Source organism: Mandrillus leucophaeus, unplaced genomic scaffold (assembly GCF_000951045.1).
Source record: "Mandrillus leucophaeus isolate KB7577 unplaced genomic scaffold, Mleu.le_1.0 Scaffold257, whole genome shotgun sequence".
Taxonomy (NCBI): domain Eukaryota; kingdom Metazoa; phylum Chordata; class Mammalia; order Primates; family Cercopithecidae; genus Mandrillus; species Mandrillus leucophaeus.
Window position 1 is genome coordinate 2,927,545 of NW_012102665.1, and position 19,019 is coordinate 2,946,563.

At 42.5% G+C, this 19,019-nt stretch overlaps 1 protein-coding gene across 1 annotated transcript in view; it reads left to right on the forward strand.

Moving 5' to 3' along the window:
* The window catches only part of PIEZO2 (piezo-type mechanosensitive ion channel component 2), a 478,725-nt gene that overhangs the window by 451,939 nt on the left and 7,767 nt on the right, over window positions 1-19,019 (forward strand). The window contains exons 39-48 of the mRNA XM_011983927.1: window positions 461-643; window positions 3,733-3,985; window positions 4,994-5,126; window positions 6,336-6,483; window positions 6,587-6,801; window positions 11,533-11,691; window positions 13,101-13,248; window positions 14,779-14,967; window positions 15,325-15,417; window positions 16,688-16,860. Coding sequence (XP_011839317.1) covers window positions 461-643; window positions 3,733-3,985; window positions 4,994-5,126; window positions 6,336-6,483; window positions 6,587-6,801; window positions 11,533-11,691; window positions 13,101-13,248; window positions 14,779-14,967; window positions 15,325-15,417; window positions 16,688-16,860 — 1,694 coding nt within the window. The remainder of the gene's footprint in view (window positions 1-460; window positions 644-3,732; window positions 3,986-4,993; window positions 5,127-6,335; window positions 6,484-6,586; window positions 6,802-11,532; window positions 11,692-13,100; window positions 13,249-14,778; window positions 14,968-15,324; window positions 15,418-16,687; window positions 16,861-19,019) is intronic.

Genomic DNA, 19,019 nt, shown 5'->3' on the forward strand with positions numbered 1-19,019 from the left:
TATGATGAGGAAAGTGAAAACTACATACATCATAACCATGTGATAGATTGCAAATTAAAGAAGTACAGAAACTAGAAAGATACGAGTATGTTCTGTTCAGGTTTCCCTAAATAACATTTAATAGCTGTGTAATTACATCAATATCTAATTAAATCAGTATAAATGCCAACACCTCAAAAGAAGAGGAAGTGACCAATCAAAGCAGTGGCCTGAGGCGTGCGACTGGCCTTGCTAGACCTACAGTGGAAGACACTGTGACAGTCAGGCACTGCTTCTGCTGTGAAGTCGAGAGTCTGCGAGAATGATGCTTTACTATTGCACAGAATTCTGTGCTTTCCTACCATCAAAACTGTGAAATGCGGGTCTCTTTCTTAATTGTCGTATTGCTCTTTCCAATATACAGGTATATCTGTTCCTAAAAGAAGGAGTAATGTTTTAAATTTCTGTCATCTGTGTGTAGGTGGCAATTGTAGTCAAGTATTTCTTCCAGTTTGGGTTCTTTCCCTGGAATAAGAACGCGGAGGTGAACAAAGATAAACCGTTCCACCCCCCAAACATCATAGGAGTGGAGAAGAAGGAAGGTTATGTCCTTTATGACCTCATCCAGCTCCTGGCTCTGTTCTTTCATCGATCGATTTTGAAGGTACTGCATGTTAACAATCAGTTCAAGTAGGCCATTGCAGTCCCTGTAATCGTCCTAGGTGACCTGGACATCGGGATTGGTGATGGGGCTGAGGGGCTGGTGGTTGGCATCTACTCATATGTTTTTTTGTTTGTTTGTTTGTTTGTTTTAAAAGAGAAAAGAAAAAAAGTTACATTCATTTAGTGGACATTTTTTCCAACACTCGTGGTACTCAATAACGGAACTTACAATAAATCTGGGAGAATATTTCCCCATGTTTCCAACCTAGGTTAAATGCCTAATCATGAATCCACTTTGTGGAACATTGCTTGAATGATGTGCAGTATTCTAAGGCCAGATACACTAAATTCTGCCTCCGGTTTAAGCCAGAGCATCGGAGAGCCACAATGTGCGTGGATCATATTGTCTCATCTCCATCCCAGCTTCAGCCTCCCTCCTTCTAGCAGAATTGCTTTCATTGGGTAGTTTCTTGTCATGAAACCATTAGCTGTTGGTGAGAGACCACATATTAACTTGCCCACTGAAACCCAGAGCTGTGTTTTCTCCTGCTTATTGTGGAGGAGGCCACTCATGATCCTGCTGGACGAGGACCTTTATACAGCATGGCCCTGCCTCAGCCTCAGGGACTCCTGTCCTTCTGAGCAACTTCATGTGTTTTTCCTTCTCACATGCTGTGAACTATAAACTAAACCTGTAAATATGCCACTTAATTCTAATAAATAGAAATTATTGCATAGCGTACATTTTATGTATGAATGTACCTCTTGTTACAACCTTACTTTCCTTCTCTCACCTTAACCTTATGTCTTATATAAAATATTGTAAATTCCTTTTATCCAGGAGTATCTTTCTTAGTCCCTAGAATCCTTTTCAGAACAAGGCTTGGCATAAGTTAATACATACACGTACGTATACATACATGCACACATAGATATGTAACAGTATGTTTTAACTTCTTCTGTCCTAGCTCAGTGAGCTATTTCAAACTCGGTTTCATCTGAGTGTACTCTGGTCAACCTCCTCACTCTAGCTTCCATCACTCTGCAAAGTACCCAAGACCTCAGTTTGGAGGGAGCCTTAGCTGGGTCGTTGGGGTGTGGCAGGTTTTTTAAAGCGATGTATCTAAGGAAACCAGTTAGCCACCGTTCTTTTGATGGATATGTTAATTACTTGAATTTATTTAGTATACTGACTTTTATTATGAACATATGAATAAATGTATTAACCTTGTTTTTTCAGTCTTAGAAATTCATTTTTTAAATTTTGGTATTTAATACTTGATGGTGTAATTTTGATCACTTCAGAATTCTCTTGCAACCTTTGCATTCTTTTGTATCATTTAAAATTATTATAACTCTTTAGGCACTTTTACTATCTTTTCATCAATGTTCAAATGACTTAACTGCTGCAATTTTATATTTAAAACATATAAAATCTTGGTGTTTCTTATTGATGTTCTTACTCTTTTTCTGAAAATTTCAAATATATGAATGTATATGAGATTTGAGGTAATGGCATTATGTTAAAATTTTAATTAAAGATATAAAAATACTTTTTAGAATGATAAATCTTTTCTTAAGAAGACAAGGTACCCCATAGCTTTTGAAAAAATAAATCTTTCATATAATGTTGCCACGAAAACCAAACAATTAAAGCTGCAGAAATTTCAAAAGTGCTTGAAACCATCCTATTTAATACAAATTGCTGTATATTTGATAAATACTTAGAAGAATTGGCAAACAAGTAAATATACTACGAGAAAGTTGTGAAATAATCTAAATATATGAATGTTGGCCAAAGAGGAAACAACTCTTAAAATAATTGGGAAGAAATCGATATAAACTGAAAAATCCCATTATGAAAAGCTAAAATGTTTGTTAGGTTTATAAGAATATATTCATTGAATATGTTTAAGAATAACACATTTACAAATAAATATTTAAGAATCATCCGTCAGGCCGGGCGTGGTGGCTCACACCTGTAATCCCAGCACTTTGGAAGGCCAAGACTGGCAGATCACGAGGTCAGGAGATCGAGACCATCCTGGCTAACATGGTGAAACCCCGTCTCTACTAAAAAAATACAAAAAATTAGCTGGGTGAGGTGGTGGGCACCTGCAGTTCCAGCTACTTGGGAGGCCGAGGTGGGAGAATGGCGTGAACCCGGGAGGTGCAGCTTGCAGTGAGCCGAGAACGCGCCACTGTATTCCAGCCTGGGCGACAGAGCAAGACTCCGTCTTTAAAAAAAAAAAAAATCATCATCTGTCAATTGAGTGACTGGTGCATTGATCATTCTCGGAATTGGTTTTGACCAACTGATTTCTGACAAATTGGCCTGGAGCTCTTGTCCTCCACGTATGAGTCAGAGAGAGGACTAGGCAATGTCTTGGGGAGCACATGCATGGCCAGACAAAAAGCTCAGGGGAGAGCTCTGTCCGACAGCAGCGAGGTCATCAGGGTGACTTTCCGTCCAATAAGTCAAGTCACTGTAATTTCATCCTTAGTCCGTCTGCCAAAAGCTATCTGTCTCCATCTTAATTATCAGCTAAAATCTTATTGTCTACACCCACACATCTCTTCCCTACTGGGACCCTCATAAAGCTCTAGACAAGCTTTCTTTTCTTGTGTATTAGTCCATTTTCATGCTGCTGATAAAGACATACCTGAGACTGGGCAATTCACAAAAGAAAGAGGTTTAATGGACTTACAGTTCCACATGGCTGGGGAGGCCTCACAATCATGGCGGAAGGCAAGGAGGAGCAAGTCACATCTTACTTGGATTGTGGCAGGCAAAGAGAGGAGTGCTTGTTCAGGGAAACTCCCCTTTTTATAACCATCAGATCTCATGAGACTTATTCACTCCCATGAGAACAGCATGCGAAAGACCTGCCCCCATGATTCAGTTGCCTCCCACCGGGTCTCTCCCACAACACATGGGAATTCAAGGTGAGATCTGGGGACACAGCCAAACCCTGTCACCTGTTTTTCTAATCTTGAAGGACAGTTTGTTGGATGAGATTTTGTAAGACAGAATACCAAGGGTTCCACCTGAAATAGTAGCCTCATTTGTCCCTGTCCCTGCTTTCTCAGTGCCACGGCTTGTGGGATGAAGATGACATGACTGAAAGTGGCATGGACAAGGAGGAATCAGATGATGAGCTCTCCCTCGGTCATGGCAGGAGGGACTCCTCGGATTCTCTCAAGTCCATCAACCTGGCCGCATCCGTGGAGTCAGTGCATGTGACCTTCCCGGAGCAGCAGACAGCTGTCCGGAGGAAGCGCTCCAGCAGCAACTCCGAGCCATCCCAGAGATCCAGCTTTTCTTCAAACAGATCCCAAAGAGGTAGCTGTCAACACAATGTATCTAGGCTGCAGTTAGGCCCCAGGTGGCCTCGTTTTTCTCGTGCCTGTGGGTCTGGGGCAAGGGAGTGTACTGGGTGCTATCAAAAGACAGACGTTGTTATGTGAAAAGACAAGGGCTTTGAAATCAGACAAACTCGAGTTCAAATCCCGCCTCAGCTGTGTCACCCCATTACCCAAAACACCTTATTGTATCTCAGGACAAAGGTTTCAGATAATTGTGAAAAATGGCCGGCACACTGCCTTGTACCTGATAAACGCGAGGCTCATGATAATTTTTGTTACATGTGAAAAATTTGCAGGGCATGTCCAGAGTGCTGTCAATCACACTGTATTTTTTAAACAGATTTAGATGTAATTGATGAGAACTTTTAGCCAAACTACGGTTATTTCCTAGTCTAATAATTAATTTTTTCCTAAACAACAAGTATGATCAGAAAGTAGATACGCCTCACAGCTGCCCCTCTTGGAATCACTAGGCTTTTGTATCTATGGGGCTTCTGTCTGAAGCTTTTGTATTTACGGGGCTCCTGTCTGAAGCTTTCCATGCAGTGGTGTATAGTCATCTTCAGAACCTGATTTTGAGGCAGATACTGGCAGATTATGTCATGTTCATTTTATAATTAGAGAAACTAGGATAGGAAAACAGACATGGGGCATCCTGTCTGGAGCACCTGCATCCTAGTACCCCAGTTAGCACAATAAAAACTATCCTTCCAGTTTATTTACTTCTGAAACAAAGATTGCGTAACAATCCAGGAAAGAGCCGCCACGGGGTGTTAAACCCCACAGGCCTACAATGGGAGCAGAGTTGAGAGGACAGATCCCAAAGGGCTCAGTAATCGTTCATAAATGCATCCGTGCATACTTATCCTCCCAAACAGTGCCGAGCTGTCCCTCCACCGTGTGGGCTCTGAGGGCTGCTTCTGGGATATTTAGGCGAACAAACCCCGGGCTTCACCATCCATCTTTGATCTCTTTTTATTTCTAGGCAGCACAAGCACCCGAAACAGCAGTCAGAAAGGAAGCAGCGTTTTGAGTATTAAGCAAAAAAGCAAAAGGGAACTTTATATGGAAAAGCTTCAAGAACATTTAATCAAAGCAAAGGCCTTTACCATAAAGAAGTGAGTCCATGAGAACATTTGGCATGTGAGCTTTATTTTACGGTTTTGGGCTTTATTATTTCCTATAAACCAGGGGCAAAGAGCAGAGAAGTAACTTCTCATGTCACAAATGTTACCTGTATAAGGCAGAATGAAATTACCCCTTTTTGTCTTGTTTTTAAAAATCATTTTTCCGTAAGCGTGATTCATTTTATATCCATTGCATTTATGCACATGCTTTTTCTATTCAAACAGAGAAAATGAGTCATTTCAAGGGCTCATGGATTGTACTCTTAGGCATTATCATGGGGAAGTCCAGCCAGACTGAGAGGACTACAGTGTCAATGCTGGAAGGGCCTTAGAGCTGCACTCTTACCCTGAGAAGGGGACAGAAGTGCACGGTGGGGAAATGCTTTGTCCGTGGCCATACACCTGTTCCCCAGCAAACGACACAGGTCCCTCCACCTGCTGGGGATGGAAGTGGTGCATGGGACTGGCACTGCCAGCTGGGAGTGGAGCCCTGAACAGAGACTCCGAGAGCAGGAGAGCCAGTGGCACCCGAACGTGGCATTGAACTGAAGGCAGGTCCCAGAGCAAAGATAGGGCAAAGGCTAGACAGAGGAGCAAGAGCCAGCAGGACACCGCACTGAGGCACAGAACAAGGCACAGATAAAAGGCCAGGGCAGTATGTGGGAGCCATGATGGACACAGGCCCTAAAACAGGAGGAGCAGGGACATCGCACGTTCAGACACACACGGACCAAGCACTCCAAGTGTGAGCACCTCATGCATTCCCTCCTTTACTTCCCACCTTGGCCCTAGGCATCAGGTCTTCTTATCACTCCAGTTTTACGGATGAGAAAACTAAACACAGAGGTTGCATGGCATGCTCCTGGTTCTTGCAGGTAGTGAGCAATTGAATCAGGCTACAAACCCAACACCTCGTTCCCAGGGCATCATACCGTTCTATTATCCTTCAAGCAAGAGGAGAGGGTTGTGGTGCCATCAGCAGAGAGGGCTGCAGTATCTATCTTGGCAGTAAACATGTATACGCTGTCCGTTAAAACAGGAGCCGTCCACAGCGGGGCTATCCTGAGGCAGAGAGAGGAAGGTGGGACCTGACTGGAAAGGAGAATGCGGAGGAATGGCACGATGGCAGTGTCTGGTCATTTCTGTCATCCTGCCCTTCCTGAAACAAGTGGGTTGGGGGTGGGGGTCTCCATCTTGCAGGACGCTGCAGATCTACGTGCCCATCAAACAGTTCTTTTACAACCTCATCCACCCGGACTATAGCGCCGTGACTGACGTGTATGTGCTCATGTTCCTGGCTGACACTGTGGACTTCATCATCATTGTCTTCGGCTTTTGGGCCTTTGGGGTAGGTTGGGGGAGAGGCCACAGCACCCGCCCTGACCCACAGCGATGGCGCTTCTTCCCGGGAATTGCCTCTCTTGGGCATGAACTTGTTGTCTCTTCCCCAGAAACACTCAGCAGCTGCAGACATCACCTCTTCACTGTCGGAGGACCAGGTCCCAGGGCCGTTTTTGGTGATGGTCCTCATTCAGTTTGGAACCATGGTGGTGGACCGAGCCCTCTACCTCAGGAAGACTGTACTGGGAAAGGTCATCTTCCAGGTCATTCTTGTGTTCGGAATTCACTTCTGGATGTTCTTCATCTTACCCGGTGTGACTGAGAGGTAAGGTCTTCAGAAGCCGCAGGCACCAGCCCACCTCCATGCAACTGTGTTTCCTGAGGTGATACTCACGTGCATTGCACAGCAGAACTGCCCGCCACAGGCAGAGCCTTGGCACAGCAGCGCTACGGGTAGGAAAAGCTAAAGGTTTGGGTCAACAGTCAATGCACATCTAAAGTGTGAACTGATTCCTCAAAAATATTTTAATTAGATTTTATCCACATTTGTAGAAATAAGGTTCCTATAAATAAGAAAGGTGACAGCCTTTATGACCAGAGCAAACCTAGGGTCTTTGTGCTGTGTTTCTCTCTACTCCTTAGCAGAGGTGGAGGTAAAGTGGAGTGTGGTCTTGGGGGCATTTTTGAGAGGGAGAGAGGGCACAAGACTAAGTCGTGCAAGAAATAGATGAACAAATGGAGGCTGCTTAATGGATAGAAGAAGAGATAGAGGGAGCGGGATGGGGAGCAGATGATAGAGTCTCCGCATAGGAGACTGGTGGGGGTTAACTGCAGCGGGGTTTGAAAGCACCAAGCAGTGTCTCAGCTCATGGTAAGAGAAGCAGGCAGACCCATCCTGCTGGACTCTGCTGCTGTTAATACAACTAGTGCTGCTGGTCAGGGCGGCCAGAAGCTGTCAGGAAAGGGCTGGTAAGATCCTTCAAAGTGGCCACTGTGCTTCCCTCTCCTAGAACCCTAAGGAAAGGCTGTTGACCTACAGTTCCCCAGTGTGCCTGGCATCTCCAAGCTCTGCTCCCTCTGAGCCTCCTCCCCAGCCTCCAACCCAAAGTCTACTTCCTCCTTACGCTCCAGATCGCTGTTCAGATGACACTTCTCTATAGACCGTCTCCCACCCCACGCCTCCAGGCAAAACAGTGCTCATGACTGTTGGTGCTCATGCGTGAACAAACGATCCGCTCAGGTCGGCAAAGAAAAACACAGTGGAGTTTTGTAAATGGGAAGTGTCTGCTCTGTCAGGCTATGAAAGAAAAGGCTCCGCAGAAGGTGAATGTGGCCCTGTCCATATGATGTAGTAGGAATAGAAATTTTTAATAAGCATATCTGATTTTATGTACACAAGCAAACTACAACTCTTCGTCACTGGCCTGGGGAGCCACGTACCTAATCCAGTGAAGCTGCTGTCATCTGCTGTGGCTCTGAAAGTCTCCTCTGGAACTGTGCTCCCAGATTACGACATGCTAGCTTTTTTTTTTTTTTTTTTTTTTTTTTGTTTATTGTTTTTAGGGACAAAATCTCACTCTGTCTCCCAGGCTAGAGGGCAGTGACATGATCATAGCTCATTGCAACCTTGAACTCCTGGGCTCAAGCAGTCCTCCCACCTCAGCCTCCAGACCAGCTGGGGATACAGGTGCACATCACCACTCCTGACTATTTTTTATTTTCATTTTTTGTAGAGATGAGGTCTCACTATGTTACCCAGGCTGGTCTCAAAGGCATGGCCTCAAGCAATCCTCCTGCCTGGACCTCCCAAAGTACTAGGATTGCAGGCATGAGCCACTGTGCCCGGTCAATGATGTACTATTTTAAACATCCTCAAGTATCTCTGAAAAGTCTTCATGCTTAACAGTAAATTTGATCTTTTGATCACACCTCCGAGTCATTTGTAGCCAAGTCTTACGAATAACATTATCAAACAGGCAGGTTAATATCATTTGGGAAGTATGAATAGAAAGTAATGAAAAAAATGGATTTTACGTATGTGGCTTATAAATAAACCAGTTCAAGTGTAATTTCTATTAAGAAAATCCAAATTGTTTCTAACAGTAGCTAGAGCCTAATGGCTGCTTTTGTCTGAGTGTATAGGTTCTGACGTTTCGATTTCAGTATAAGAATTCTTGCTTTATAATAATAAATGGTGACAATGCAGATATTTTTAAAGGAAAGTAGAATTAGGATACTTTTTCCTGAGTCTACAGTAGAAGTAAATAAATAAAGGATTGTTACCCAGAGGATACACAATAGCCCAATAAGTTCTCCATTCCACACCATATATTGGGAGATTAAATATAGCCCAGGCTGTAATAATAATTCAGATGAAGGCCACTGCTTGTACAAATATTATAATTTTTTTCCAGGAGAGTTTTGTGAATATTATTTGTTGGTATTTAAAATAGAATACATAAAATATATTTTTCAGTACAAATATTTAATTATATCTGCCCCTCTTAAATCAGAGAAATAAACCAAATTCAACACCTGAAGTATCTGAATGATGAACTTAAATACTTTTTCTGATATTTAACAACATCATGTCGGCTTTCTTCACGAACCCTCACAGAAACTGTTAATTTCAGAGAAGAAAGACATCTTAAAACACTTTCCAAGCCTATTATCTAATTTTGCAGATTAAGATAGATACACCCCAGAAAGAAAAGTGATCTCCCCAAAGTCATTCAGCCAGTGAATGGTGATACTAGATCCTAATCCCAGGCCAGCAAAATAAGTAAAAATAAAAGACATCCAGATTGGGTTGGGCACGGTGACTCAAGCCTATAATCCCAGCATTTAGGAGGCTGGGCCAGGAGGATCACAAGGTCAGGAGTTAGAGACCAAACCATCCTGGCCAATATGGTGAAACCCCATCTCTACAAAAAAAAGAAAAAGAAAAAAAAAAAAAAAAACCATATGTGGTGTTGCACACCTATAGTCCCAGCTACCCAGCTACTCAGGAGGCTGAGGCAGGAGAATCGCTTGAACCCTGGAGGCAGAAGTTGCAGTGAGCTGAGATCGCGCCGCTGCACTCCAGCCTGGGCGACAGAGTGAGACTCAGTCACACACACACAAAATCCAGATTGGAAAGCGAGAAGTAAAACCATGCAGCAGATATGACAGTCTATATAGAAAATCCGGTGGAATCTACAATAAGGCTGTCAGAAGTTATAAATGAACTTTGGAAGTTTGTGGATACAAAACAAACATATGAAACTCAATTGTATTTTTATATGCAAGCAGTAAATGCTCAATAATTTGAATTTTTAAGAATACTATTTACAATACCACTGAAAATACAAAAAACTATCATATTTAGGGATAAATATGATAAAACATGTACAAGATTTTTACAATGAAAATATAAAACGCATGGCTGAGAGAAATTAAAGAAGGCCTAAATAAATCAAGAAGACTTAAGTTCATGCATCAAAATACTTGTGAATTTCTCATGAATTTTGGGAGATGCAATTTCTCCCCAAATTGATCTATAGATTGACCGCAGTGCACATCAAAATTCCAGCAAGATTTTTTGGTAGAATTTGGTAAGCTGATAAAAATTCATATGGAATTGCAGAAGATCTTGAAGAACTGAAATAACTTTGAAAAAGAACAGTATTGGAGCACTTATTCTTCCTGACCTCAAGCATTATTATAAAGCTGTGATGATCAAGCAGTGAGGTGTAGCCTCGAGATTCAGACGAACAGAACAGTGGAACAGAACAGAGTCCAGAAGTAGTGGACCCACAGTCCCAATTCAGCTGATGTAGGGAAGGTGCAAAGGCCATCCAGTGAAGACAGAACAGTCTTTTCAACAAATGCAAATGGTGCTGGAACCATTAGGTATCTCCGTGGGGGTGTGGGCAAGAGAGAGAGAGAAAAGGAAAGGAAAGGAAGGAAGGGAGGGAGGGAGGCAGGGAGGGAGGGAAGGAGGGAGAAGACAAATCCAAAATATGGCACAGAGAGAAATACGCTGCTTGTATCAAAACCTTCAAGTATAGATCTTAATTTTAAGGACAGAGAAGATTATACCAAACGCTCACCAAGTCAAAAGTTTTCTTTTTATTTCCTTTTTAAAATTTGTACTGACTATGTTTAAGACATTTGGAGAATGCTACATTTATCCAAAGTTTAAAGTGGTCCTATAGCTCATCATTCTTTGAAATTATATTCCAGATTTTTTTTCTAGTGTGAAATTTAATTCTACTATTTTTTTTCAAGCTTGCGCTAGCAGTCCTGAACTATTCAATACTATGTCGCTTCACTGTTCACCTGGAGAAAAGACTACCATCTGTATTGTTGATGAAGTCTTTAAAAATAAGTAAAGGTTAGGCCATGGAGTTACAGATTTGCAGAACTAGGAAGAATTGCCAAATGAAGACACTGATGTCTTGAGAAATGATGGCTTGGAAAACATACCCCATAACATACAGACAGAACTGGAACCAAATCCGGGGGTTTCCAGAGGTTTTAATCCATTGCCTATTTTTATAATGTGTAATAAAAAGAAATTGAGAGTCCACCTATCAGAATTCTTTCTCCTACATACTCCAAATTATGGATCCTCTCTCTCTCTCTCTTTCTCTCTCCCTCTCTATATATGTGTGTGTGTGTGTGTTGATATATTTTTTAATATATCTCATATATAATGTATATAGATTTTTTCTTTCAGGAGCCTAATTTGGACTACGGTAACTGTGTCATCTACATAGTGAGAAAATTTTTATCAGTAAATTCGCTTAATAATTTATTTTAATTATGGCCTAAACAATGGTATAAGACAGATTGAAGGCACCATTCACAGGAAATCGCTTTAATTATCGAATTTTTTAATCCCACCTTTTGCCTTGGAAGTGATCCACTATGTGTAGACAGTTTATTAGAATTGAGTTTGAGCGATGAAGGGGAAATTCTGTTGGCCTGTTGTTGTTGTTTGAATTCAACACTGCCATCCTTTTGTTTCAGACGAGTATTTCATTTCTTCACTTTCTGTACTTTTACATTCTAGGAAATTCAGCCAGAACCTGGTTGCCCAGCTTTGGTACTTCGTGAAGTGCGTTTACTTCGGGTTGTCTGCTTACCAGATCCGCTGCGGCTACCCAACGCGAGTCCTGGGGAACTTCCTCACCAAGAGCTACAATTACGTCAACCTCTTCTTATTCCAAGGGTAGGGACGCTCTGCATTGTCACAGTCACTGATGGGGGAAGAATAGCCGTGGAAAGGCATTTTGTTTCCCACCTGAGAGGGAAGGGGGAGAGGACGAATTCAGCAGTGGGAATCATTGTGGAACTCTTACAATGCTGGCAAAGGAACATGGATGCCTCTTGAAACACTTTCTATGTTTAATTGCCACAAGCCTGTCCGGGTGCTGTTCTACATTCATCCACATGGGTTAGGATCCTGCACAATTACTGTGGTAATATTTGAGAATGAAAACCTGGGATACATGATCTGTAAGTATTTATATGCTTCTGGGCACAACAGAACACAATATTTGGAGCCTGGACTATTCCAAATACCTTGGGAATTTCAAATTATCTTTAGAATTTTTTGTATGCAGTAAGTTCCTCCATTGAAGAGGGGCATTCTTTCTGGCAAACACCAACCTGAATGCCATGACCTATGTGCTCATGTAGTAAGTTAACTACTCAAAGCACATGTGCTGTTTTATGTGACAAGTTCAGCGGTAGCATCTCCCCTCTGTTCTCTCGCAAACTAAACCACAGCGTAAAAAGTGAGGCAGTCCGTGGCACTGCTGGCTTCTCCTCAGCCCCAGACAGAAGAGGTGTTGAGTGCCCTCAGCTGCTGTGAAGCGCCAAAGGGTCGTGTTTCATACAGTGCTAGCCTGTGACTGGGCCTGGTGTCTCTTCCGGGGATTGGGTTTATATTCACGTGACAGGGCTGAGGCAGCCTAGGGGAGAATTGCTGAGGGGCGATCCACACTGCTGTGAGGGCCCTGGGAGAACCCAGGTTCTCCAGGCTGGGAGACGTTCTGCATCAGTCAAGAGACTAGGAAAATTCTTCAGAGCCTGGAGGAGCCCAGGCCAATCCCTTCTGAACACAACTGAACCACAGAGGCTGAGCCAAGACCATCAACTTGGTACTCCAGCAAGTCCTGCGGCTGAGGGGCCTCACACCCTGGCTCCCCACAACCTCTCCTCCTCCCTCTGCCTTCATCCGTTTGCCCTCATCTTTAACCTACCAGGTGCACCACCCCTGCTTCACTCATCCAGCAGCAGAGCCACAGTCACTCAGCACCCCATGGCCAAGAGTCTCGTAACATGAACAAATAAATAGGAAAGAAGCTGAGTCACCTTCACACATATTTAAAAGTGAGATCCCAGTTGGTTATGATAATCAGAGAAAGGGAAAAGAATGAAAAAATACAAATCCATAGATTCCACTTATAATGAAAGGCAGTTGTGTTCCAAGTTGGGTTTTACTGGAAGGGTCACCAGGAGAACTTTTTCTGAGTCATGAGGTTAAAGCAGTAAGGAACTGCTTGAGCTCCCGGGTGAGCAGGGTGGTGGGGGCCACCTACGAATGTCTCTCTGATGAGATGTGTTTCCCGCCAGCTTTCGCCTCGTGCCCTTTTTGACTGAGCTGAGGGCAGTGATGGACTGGGTGTGGACAGACACAACCTTGAGCCTGTCCAGCTGGATCTGTGTGGAGGACATCTATGCCCACATATTCATCCTGAAGTGTTGGCGGGAGTCGGAGAAGGTAAGAAACCAGGAGGTGTGCCTTATTCCTGTCTACTTCTCTTAGATACAGGCTGGTTTTAAGATGAATGTGAGCTTCTGCTCACAATGAAGGCATGAGGCAAAACTATCTCAACCTATAAATGTCCCAGTGATTTCCAACCAACTAGAGTTGGGAATTTTAGACTTACTGCCGCCATAGTCATCAATAGCATCCAGATGTTTCTTCTTTTGGAGACATCGTATTGTAGTTATTTGTTAAAAATGGTATATTGCTTGATATATCCCAAAAACTCTTAAATGCTCCTTTGGGAGCAGAAAAGAATGTGATGTTGTAGAGAAAAGGGGGGCTGGTGGTGGTTGGACTCATGCTTACTTCTGACTCACTTTTTGAAGAGGGATGGACAATTTAACCTCTTTGTGCAAAGAAAAGTGAAGTGCAAATATCTGCTTATTCTGCTAGATTGAACATTAAGGTTTAAATATGTCTAGATTACTAGTATTTATTGCACTTCTCAAAAGTTTAATATGTGAAAGAAGAGTCAGTTGCATAAGAGCAATAGAAATACCCAACAAACATTAGCTGGGGTGGCATGAAATGTCTTTCTCTCTCATCTCAAAATACCCTCCTCGAAAAAGGCTCCTCTGTGTGATTCCTGGTGTGTTCTGCAGCTTTCCCTGGGAATTCCAGCGTTACAGTGATGGGGCCTGTTGTACTGTGGTCTCTGTGTTTATGGGTTGTAAAAGCCACTGTAGTCATGTCCTGTACTGACTCCCAGGCCTCTCTCCTGGTTTGTAATCTGCGGCTAGTGCCTATGGGTAAATGGTAGATTATTTTTCCTTATCTTAATCTGCTGAAACGAATGGAACCCTCCTGAAGATAAATCACACTGCCACTTCGGGGAGTGGGGTTGACCCTATGTTCTGCATGTAGCTTGGCCTGAGGGGTAACGCTGAAAGGACAGAGGTCATGGAGCAGCAACACTGAAGTAAGAACACACATGTAGAACAGGAACAGCTTCAATGCCAGACAGCACAGCTCCAACTTCCCCTTGTCCATAGTCTCTAAGCAAGGGGCTTAGTGGGTCCTTCATGAATCTCTATTAAAGCAAACAGAAGCGCCCCCAGCCTTACTGGTGCACGGGCTCCTGTAGGAGAGTGAGCCCCTGCAGCACGCACCTGCCCCTCCCCATTCCCTGAAGCCAGCGCCCAGAGGGGGCTTTTCTCATCATACAAATCTTTTTTTTTTTTTTGAGACAGAGTCTTGCTCTGTCACCCAGGCTGAAGTGCAGTGGCGCCATCTCAGCTCACTGCAAGCTCCGCCTCCCGGATTCACACCATTCTCCTGTCTCAGCCTCCTGAGTAGCTGGGACTACAGGCACCTGCCACCACTCCCAGCTAGTTTTTTGTGTTTTTAGTAGAGACGGGGTTTCACCATGTTAGCCAAGATGGTCTCCATCTCCTGACCTTGTGATCCGCCTGCCTCAGCCTCCCAAAAGGCTCAGCCTCGGAAAGCACCCGAGCCTGAGCCTTGTCTGAACTCTTGTTGCAGAGATATCCTCAGCCGCGGGGCCAGAAGAAGAAGAAAGTGGTGAAGTATGGCATGGGAGGAATGATCATCGTCCTGCTCATCTGCATCGTCTGGTTTCCTCTTCTCTTCATGTCTTTGATCAAATCTGTGGCTGGGGTCATCAACCAGCCCCTGGACGTCTCCGTCACAATTACCCTGGGAGGGTATCAGGTGATCTCTGTGCACACCCCGCCTACCAGAGCCTTGCCCCAAGCCACACTCCTTTATGATAGATGCCTGTAGGGTATTTAGTTATGAGCTGCCAACCCCGCTGTCCTATCTGTATTCTGACTGCTCAGCAAACACGTGATGTATAAAATGAGGTGCCGAAGACATTGAGAGACTAGTTCCCCTCTGGTCTTGAGCACGGGTATAATCCCTCCAAAAAGAGATCTCGGATGCCATTTGTCATGGGATAAACATATCCTACATAAATGGGCTAATATCCTACATAAATGTTTTTCTTTTGACTCAGGATGGAGAGAAGAGCTGGGGAATATTGACAACACTGTTCTCTTTGTTTTCCAGCCTATTTTCACAATGAGTGCCCAACAAAGCCAGTTAAAAGTTATGGACCAGCAGAACTTTAATAAATTTATACAAGCTTTTTCTAGGGACACCGTAAGTAAATCCCTATAGTGGATTTCTATGAAGACCTCTCATCTAGGGGAGCTCACTCGCTGTCATTTAATGCTTTTCCATGCCTGAGGTGGTGGGAAGAAGGACTTTTCAGGGTTGATCAGTTACATACAGCATATTCACTTTGATAATCTAAGAAGTTATGTCTATGTCATGAGTGGTAACAAACATTTAAATATTGATCTATTTTAAAAATTGTTCAACTTTTTAAACTGTGGTATATATTCATCTCTTGACTAGTAGGCCTACTCTGGGAATCTGTCCTAAGAAGTAATTCAAAATATGAGAAAGCTCTATCTAGGCACTGGCTTATGAGTGCATTCTCTGTATTAGCAGAACTGGAGGCAATTTGCGGCTCAGCAAACAAGAGCTGGTTGAGGAAATTAAGGCAGATGTATTAAATGAATTCGATTAGCACTGCATACCCTAGAGTGGTCATAATGGGAGAAAGAGCTTCTACTTTCCATTTTATTTACGTGCCATGTTGTCCAAAGATTTTCTAAGCAACTTATTTTGTAATTAAAAAATTCATTACAGAGACTATAAATGACATGACAATTTCTCAAGCTAAAACATAAATTTTAAAAAGGCTATTATTTTTTAAATTACAAAAAATAAGAAATACGTCCCCTAAAACTTAAAACAATGATGATGTTCTGGTAGCAGGATGATGGCTGATGTTATTCTCTTGTCTATATTCCACACTTTTAATAATATAACATAATCCTCATCATTAAAATTTGTCTTACAAATAGTTTTTTTTATTGAAGAGAGTGAATAGGAAGGAGATGCTTCTCTCTTCTGTAAATTGTCACCTATAATGCACACAGTCAACACTAATCTGGAACAATGAGCAGTTCTTCAGAGAGGGTTGGGATGTCCTGAGCAGATTAAGTTTGGTCTCTCTCGTGAGAGGGACATTCCCCGATAGGTGATAAATTTCCTTTTTAGTGGAAAGGAAAAATGACACTAAATTATCTGTTTTTCCTTTATCATTTAACTGGAATGATTCCACAGCTGTATTGATGGTAGCAACCGCCGGGATTGGGTAATGTAACTGGAAACTGCCCATACCTGTGGGTAAGGAAGCCAAATTAGTGCGATGGAACACTCAAGACCATCCATTATGAAAATATTCCCTTCAAAGGGAGAAACCTTTTCCATACTGCCGGTTAAAAGGAAGAGTAACTGCTTTCTTTATACAGCATGATGCATATAATCTATTTATGCATGTGCATTTGTGCACATACAGGGTGCTATGCAATTTCTGGAAAATTATGAAAAAGAAGACATAACAGTAGCAGAACTGGAAGGAAACTCAAATTCTTTGTGGACCATCAGCCCACCCAGTAAGCAGAAAATGATACACGAACTCCTGGACCCCAATAGTAGCTTCTCTGTTGTTTTTTCATGGAGTATTCAGAGGTAGTTACTGTATTTCCATGCATAATTTATCCCTTCCCCCAGTCTAATCATGGAGTTGGGGGATGGAGGGTGTGGTGGGATGGAAGAATGGAAACTTTAGATTAATGTGGATCTTACTTTGTCATTACAGCCTTGGGAACTTACCTTCAATGCCAAAGCTAACATTTTTGTTTATTAAATAATGACTTGCCTAGGAATCACTAACCAGACTAAGAACTTCTTAGTTTTCCTTTTTTGTTGTTTTTAGCTAACTTTAGTTTTTTGGTTTTGGGGTTTGTTGTTGTTGTTGTTTATTTTTGCATTTAAAAATCCATTGTATTTTATTACCTTAATGTACAACTGGTGAAACAACACTTAAATTTCAAATGTTTCTTACTATAATGCAAAAGAGTATTACTCTGAACACCTCCCTCGTGCATCACTTACATCACTATTATAAATCTACCACAGGGAGCCTCTCCACTTAGATTTTCCTCATGCATCTTACATTTCACTGTCCATAATCTTCCGTGGAAAAGGAAGTGAACGATGCCCACTGGAGACAGAAAGCCTAGCTCTAATGCAGAGAGAACTGACCACGTGCTTTCACATAAACACTAAGAAATGAAGGCAGAGCATCAAGTGGTTTGAAAGTCGATTTAAATTAATATGTGGTTTTCAGAAAATCTAAAATTTTTTTCAATGCAAAAAAAAATTTGAATGTAACTATAAATCTCCAAAAAATCAATATCCTGCTCCTTTTAAACTGAAATCCAAATAAATTTCATATTTTAATGTTGGATTATTCTAGATAATAACTTTAGTTTTTAAAGAGAGGCTGGCAGTGAGTTCTGTGAGCAAGAAAGAGAGGTAGAGAGAAGAGAGGCAAGGTGATGATTTACAAAATGAAACAGTCTGGGTGAATTTTACAACTTCCACGAAAGGCTGAAGTTTGGTCTTAATGATAAAGAAATTTCAGGCCGATTGCGGTGGCTAACACCTGTAATCCTGTCACTTTGGGAGACCGAGGTGGGCAGATCACTTGAGGCCAGGAGTTTGAGACCAGCCTGGCCAACATGGCGAAACTCCGTCTTTACTAAAAATACAAAAATTAGCCAGAAGGTAGTAGCACACACCTGTAATCCCAGCTACTCAGGAGGCTGAGGCAGGAGAATTGCTGGAACCAGGGAGGCAGAGGTTGCAGTGAGCTGAGATCATGCCACTGCACTCCAGCCTGAGTGACAGAGCAAGATTTCGTCTCAAAAAAAAAATAAAAGAAAAGAAAGAAAAAGAAATTGCAGCCTCTGGAGGCCCAGATGATCACTTGCATTCCACCGATACTGGGGAAGCCCTGCCTGACCCGCTTCCCAAGTGTGAGATGCGAGGGCAGCTCGGCTGTCTCCGAAGGGAGAGACTTCCTGAGAGTTCTCTCTGCCCAGCCCGAGCCCGTGGCCAGCACGTGGCCCCTGCTTTGTTTTTCCTTGTGTTGGTAGAAAGCGCATATCTTAGCAGAAGTTCTCACATCCAAATACTGCATCCAAAGCCCAATAGTTTAGTGATGCGGTTTTGGGAACCTCAACATAATACACCAGTTGATTAACTTAGTTCTTTCATCACGGTTTTGAGATTTAGAACCCTAAGCAAGCTTATTTGGGCAGGCAAATAGTAGGTTCATTTGGGTCCATGAGACCGACTTGTTAGAATTAAGAAAGAAGCATGGCAGTTACAGAACAATGCCTTCTAGCATCTAAAATTTACAAGGAAATAGTTTTTAAAAATTCGAAGTGGGGCTGTTCAGAATGTAAAGAACTCTGTCAATCCCATTTTCTCCTTTTCAGTGTCCCAAATTCATGTCCAACTCTGTATAAATTACCAAAAATTTACTTTCTAGCCTTTTCTTTAAAGAGCTACCAAAAAAATAGAAACCAACAAAACAATTAAAATTCAATTTCTGACTGAATATTCTTTTTAACACATGGAGTCTGTTTATCATCGTGGAGACTGACGTCATTGGGTTGATAAAGGAATATTTTATGAACTCATATTAAAACATCAAGATGGGTTCTCTTTTGATCAGCAGGTTCTCCTCTTTCTCACCTTCGACTCTGTTTTAAAAGTGTTCGTGGCCTCCGTGGGCTCCATTAACTCAGTTGTCTAAGAAGCTGGGCATTGAGGTGAAG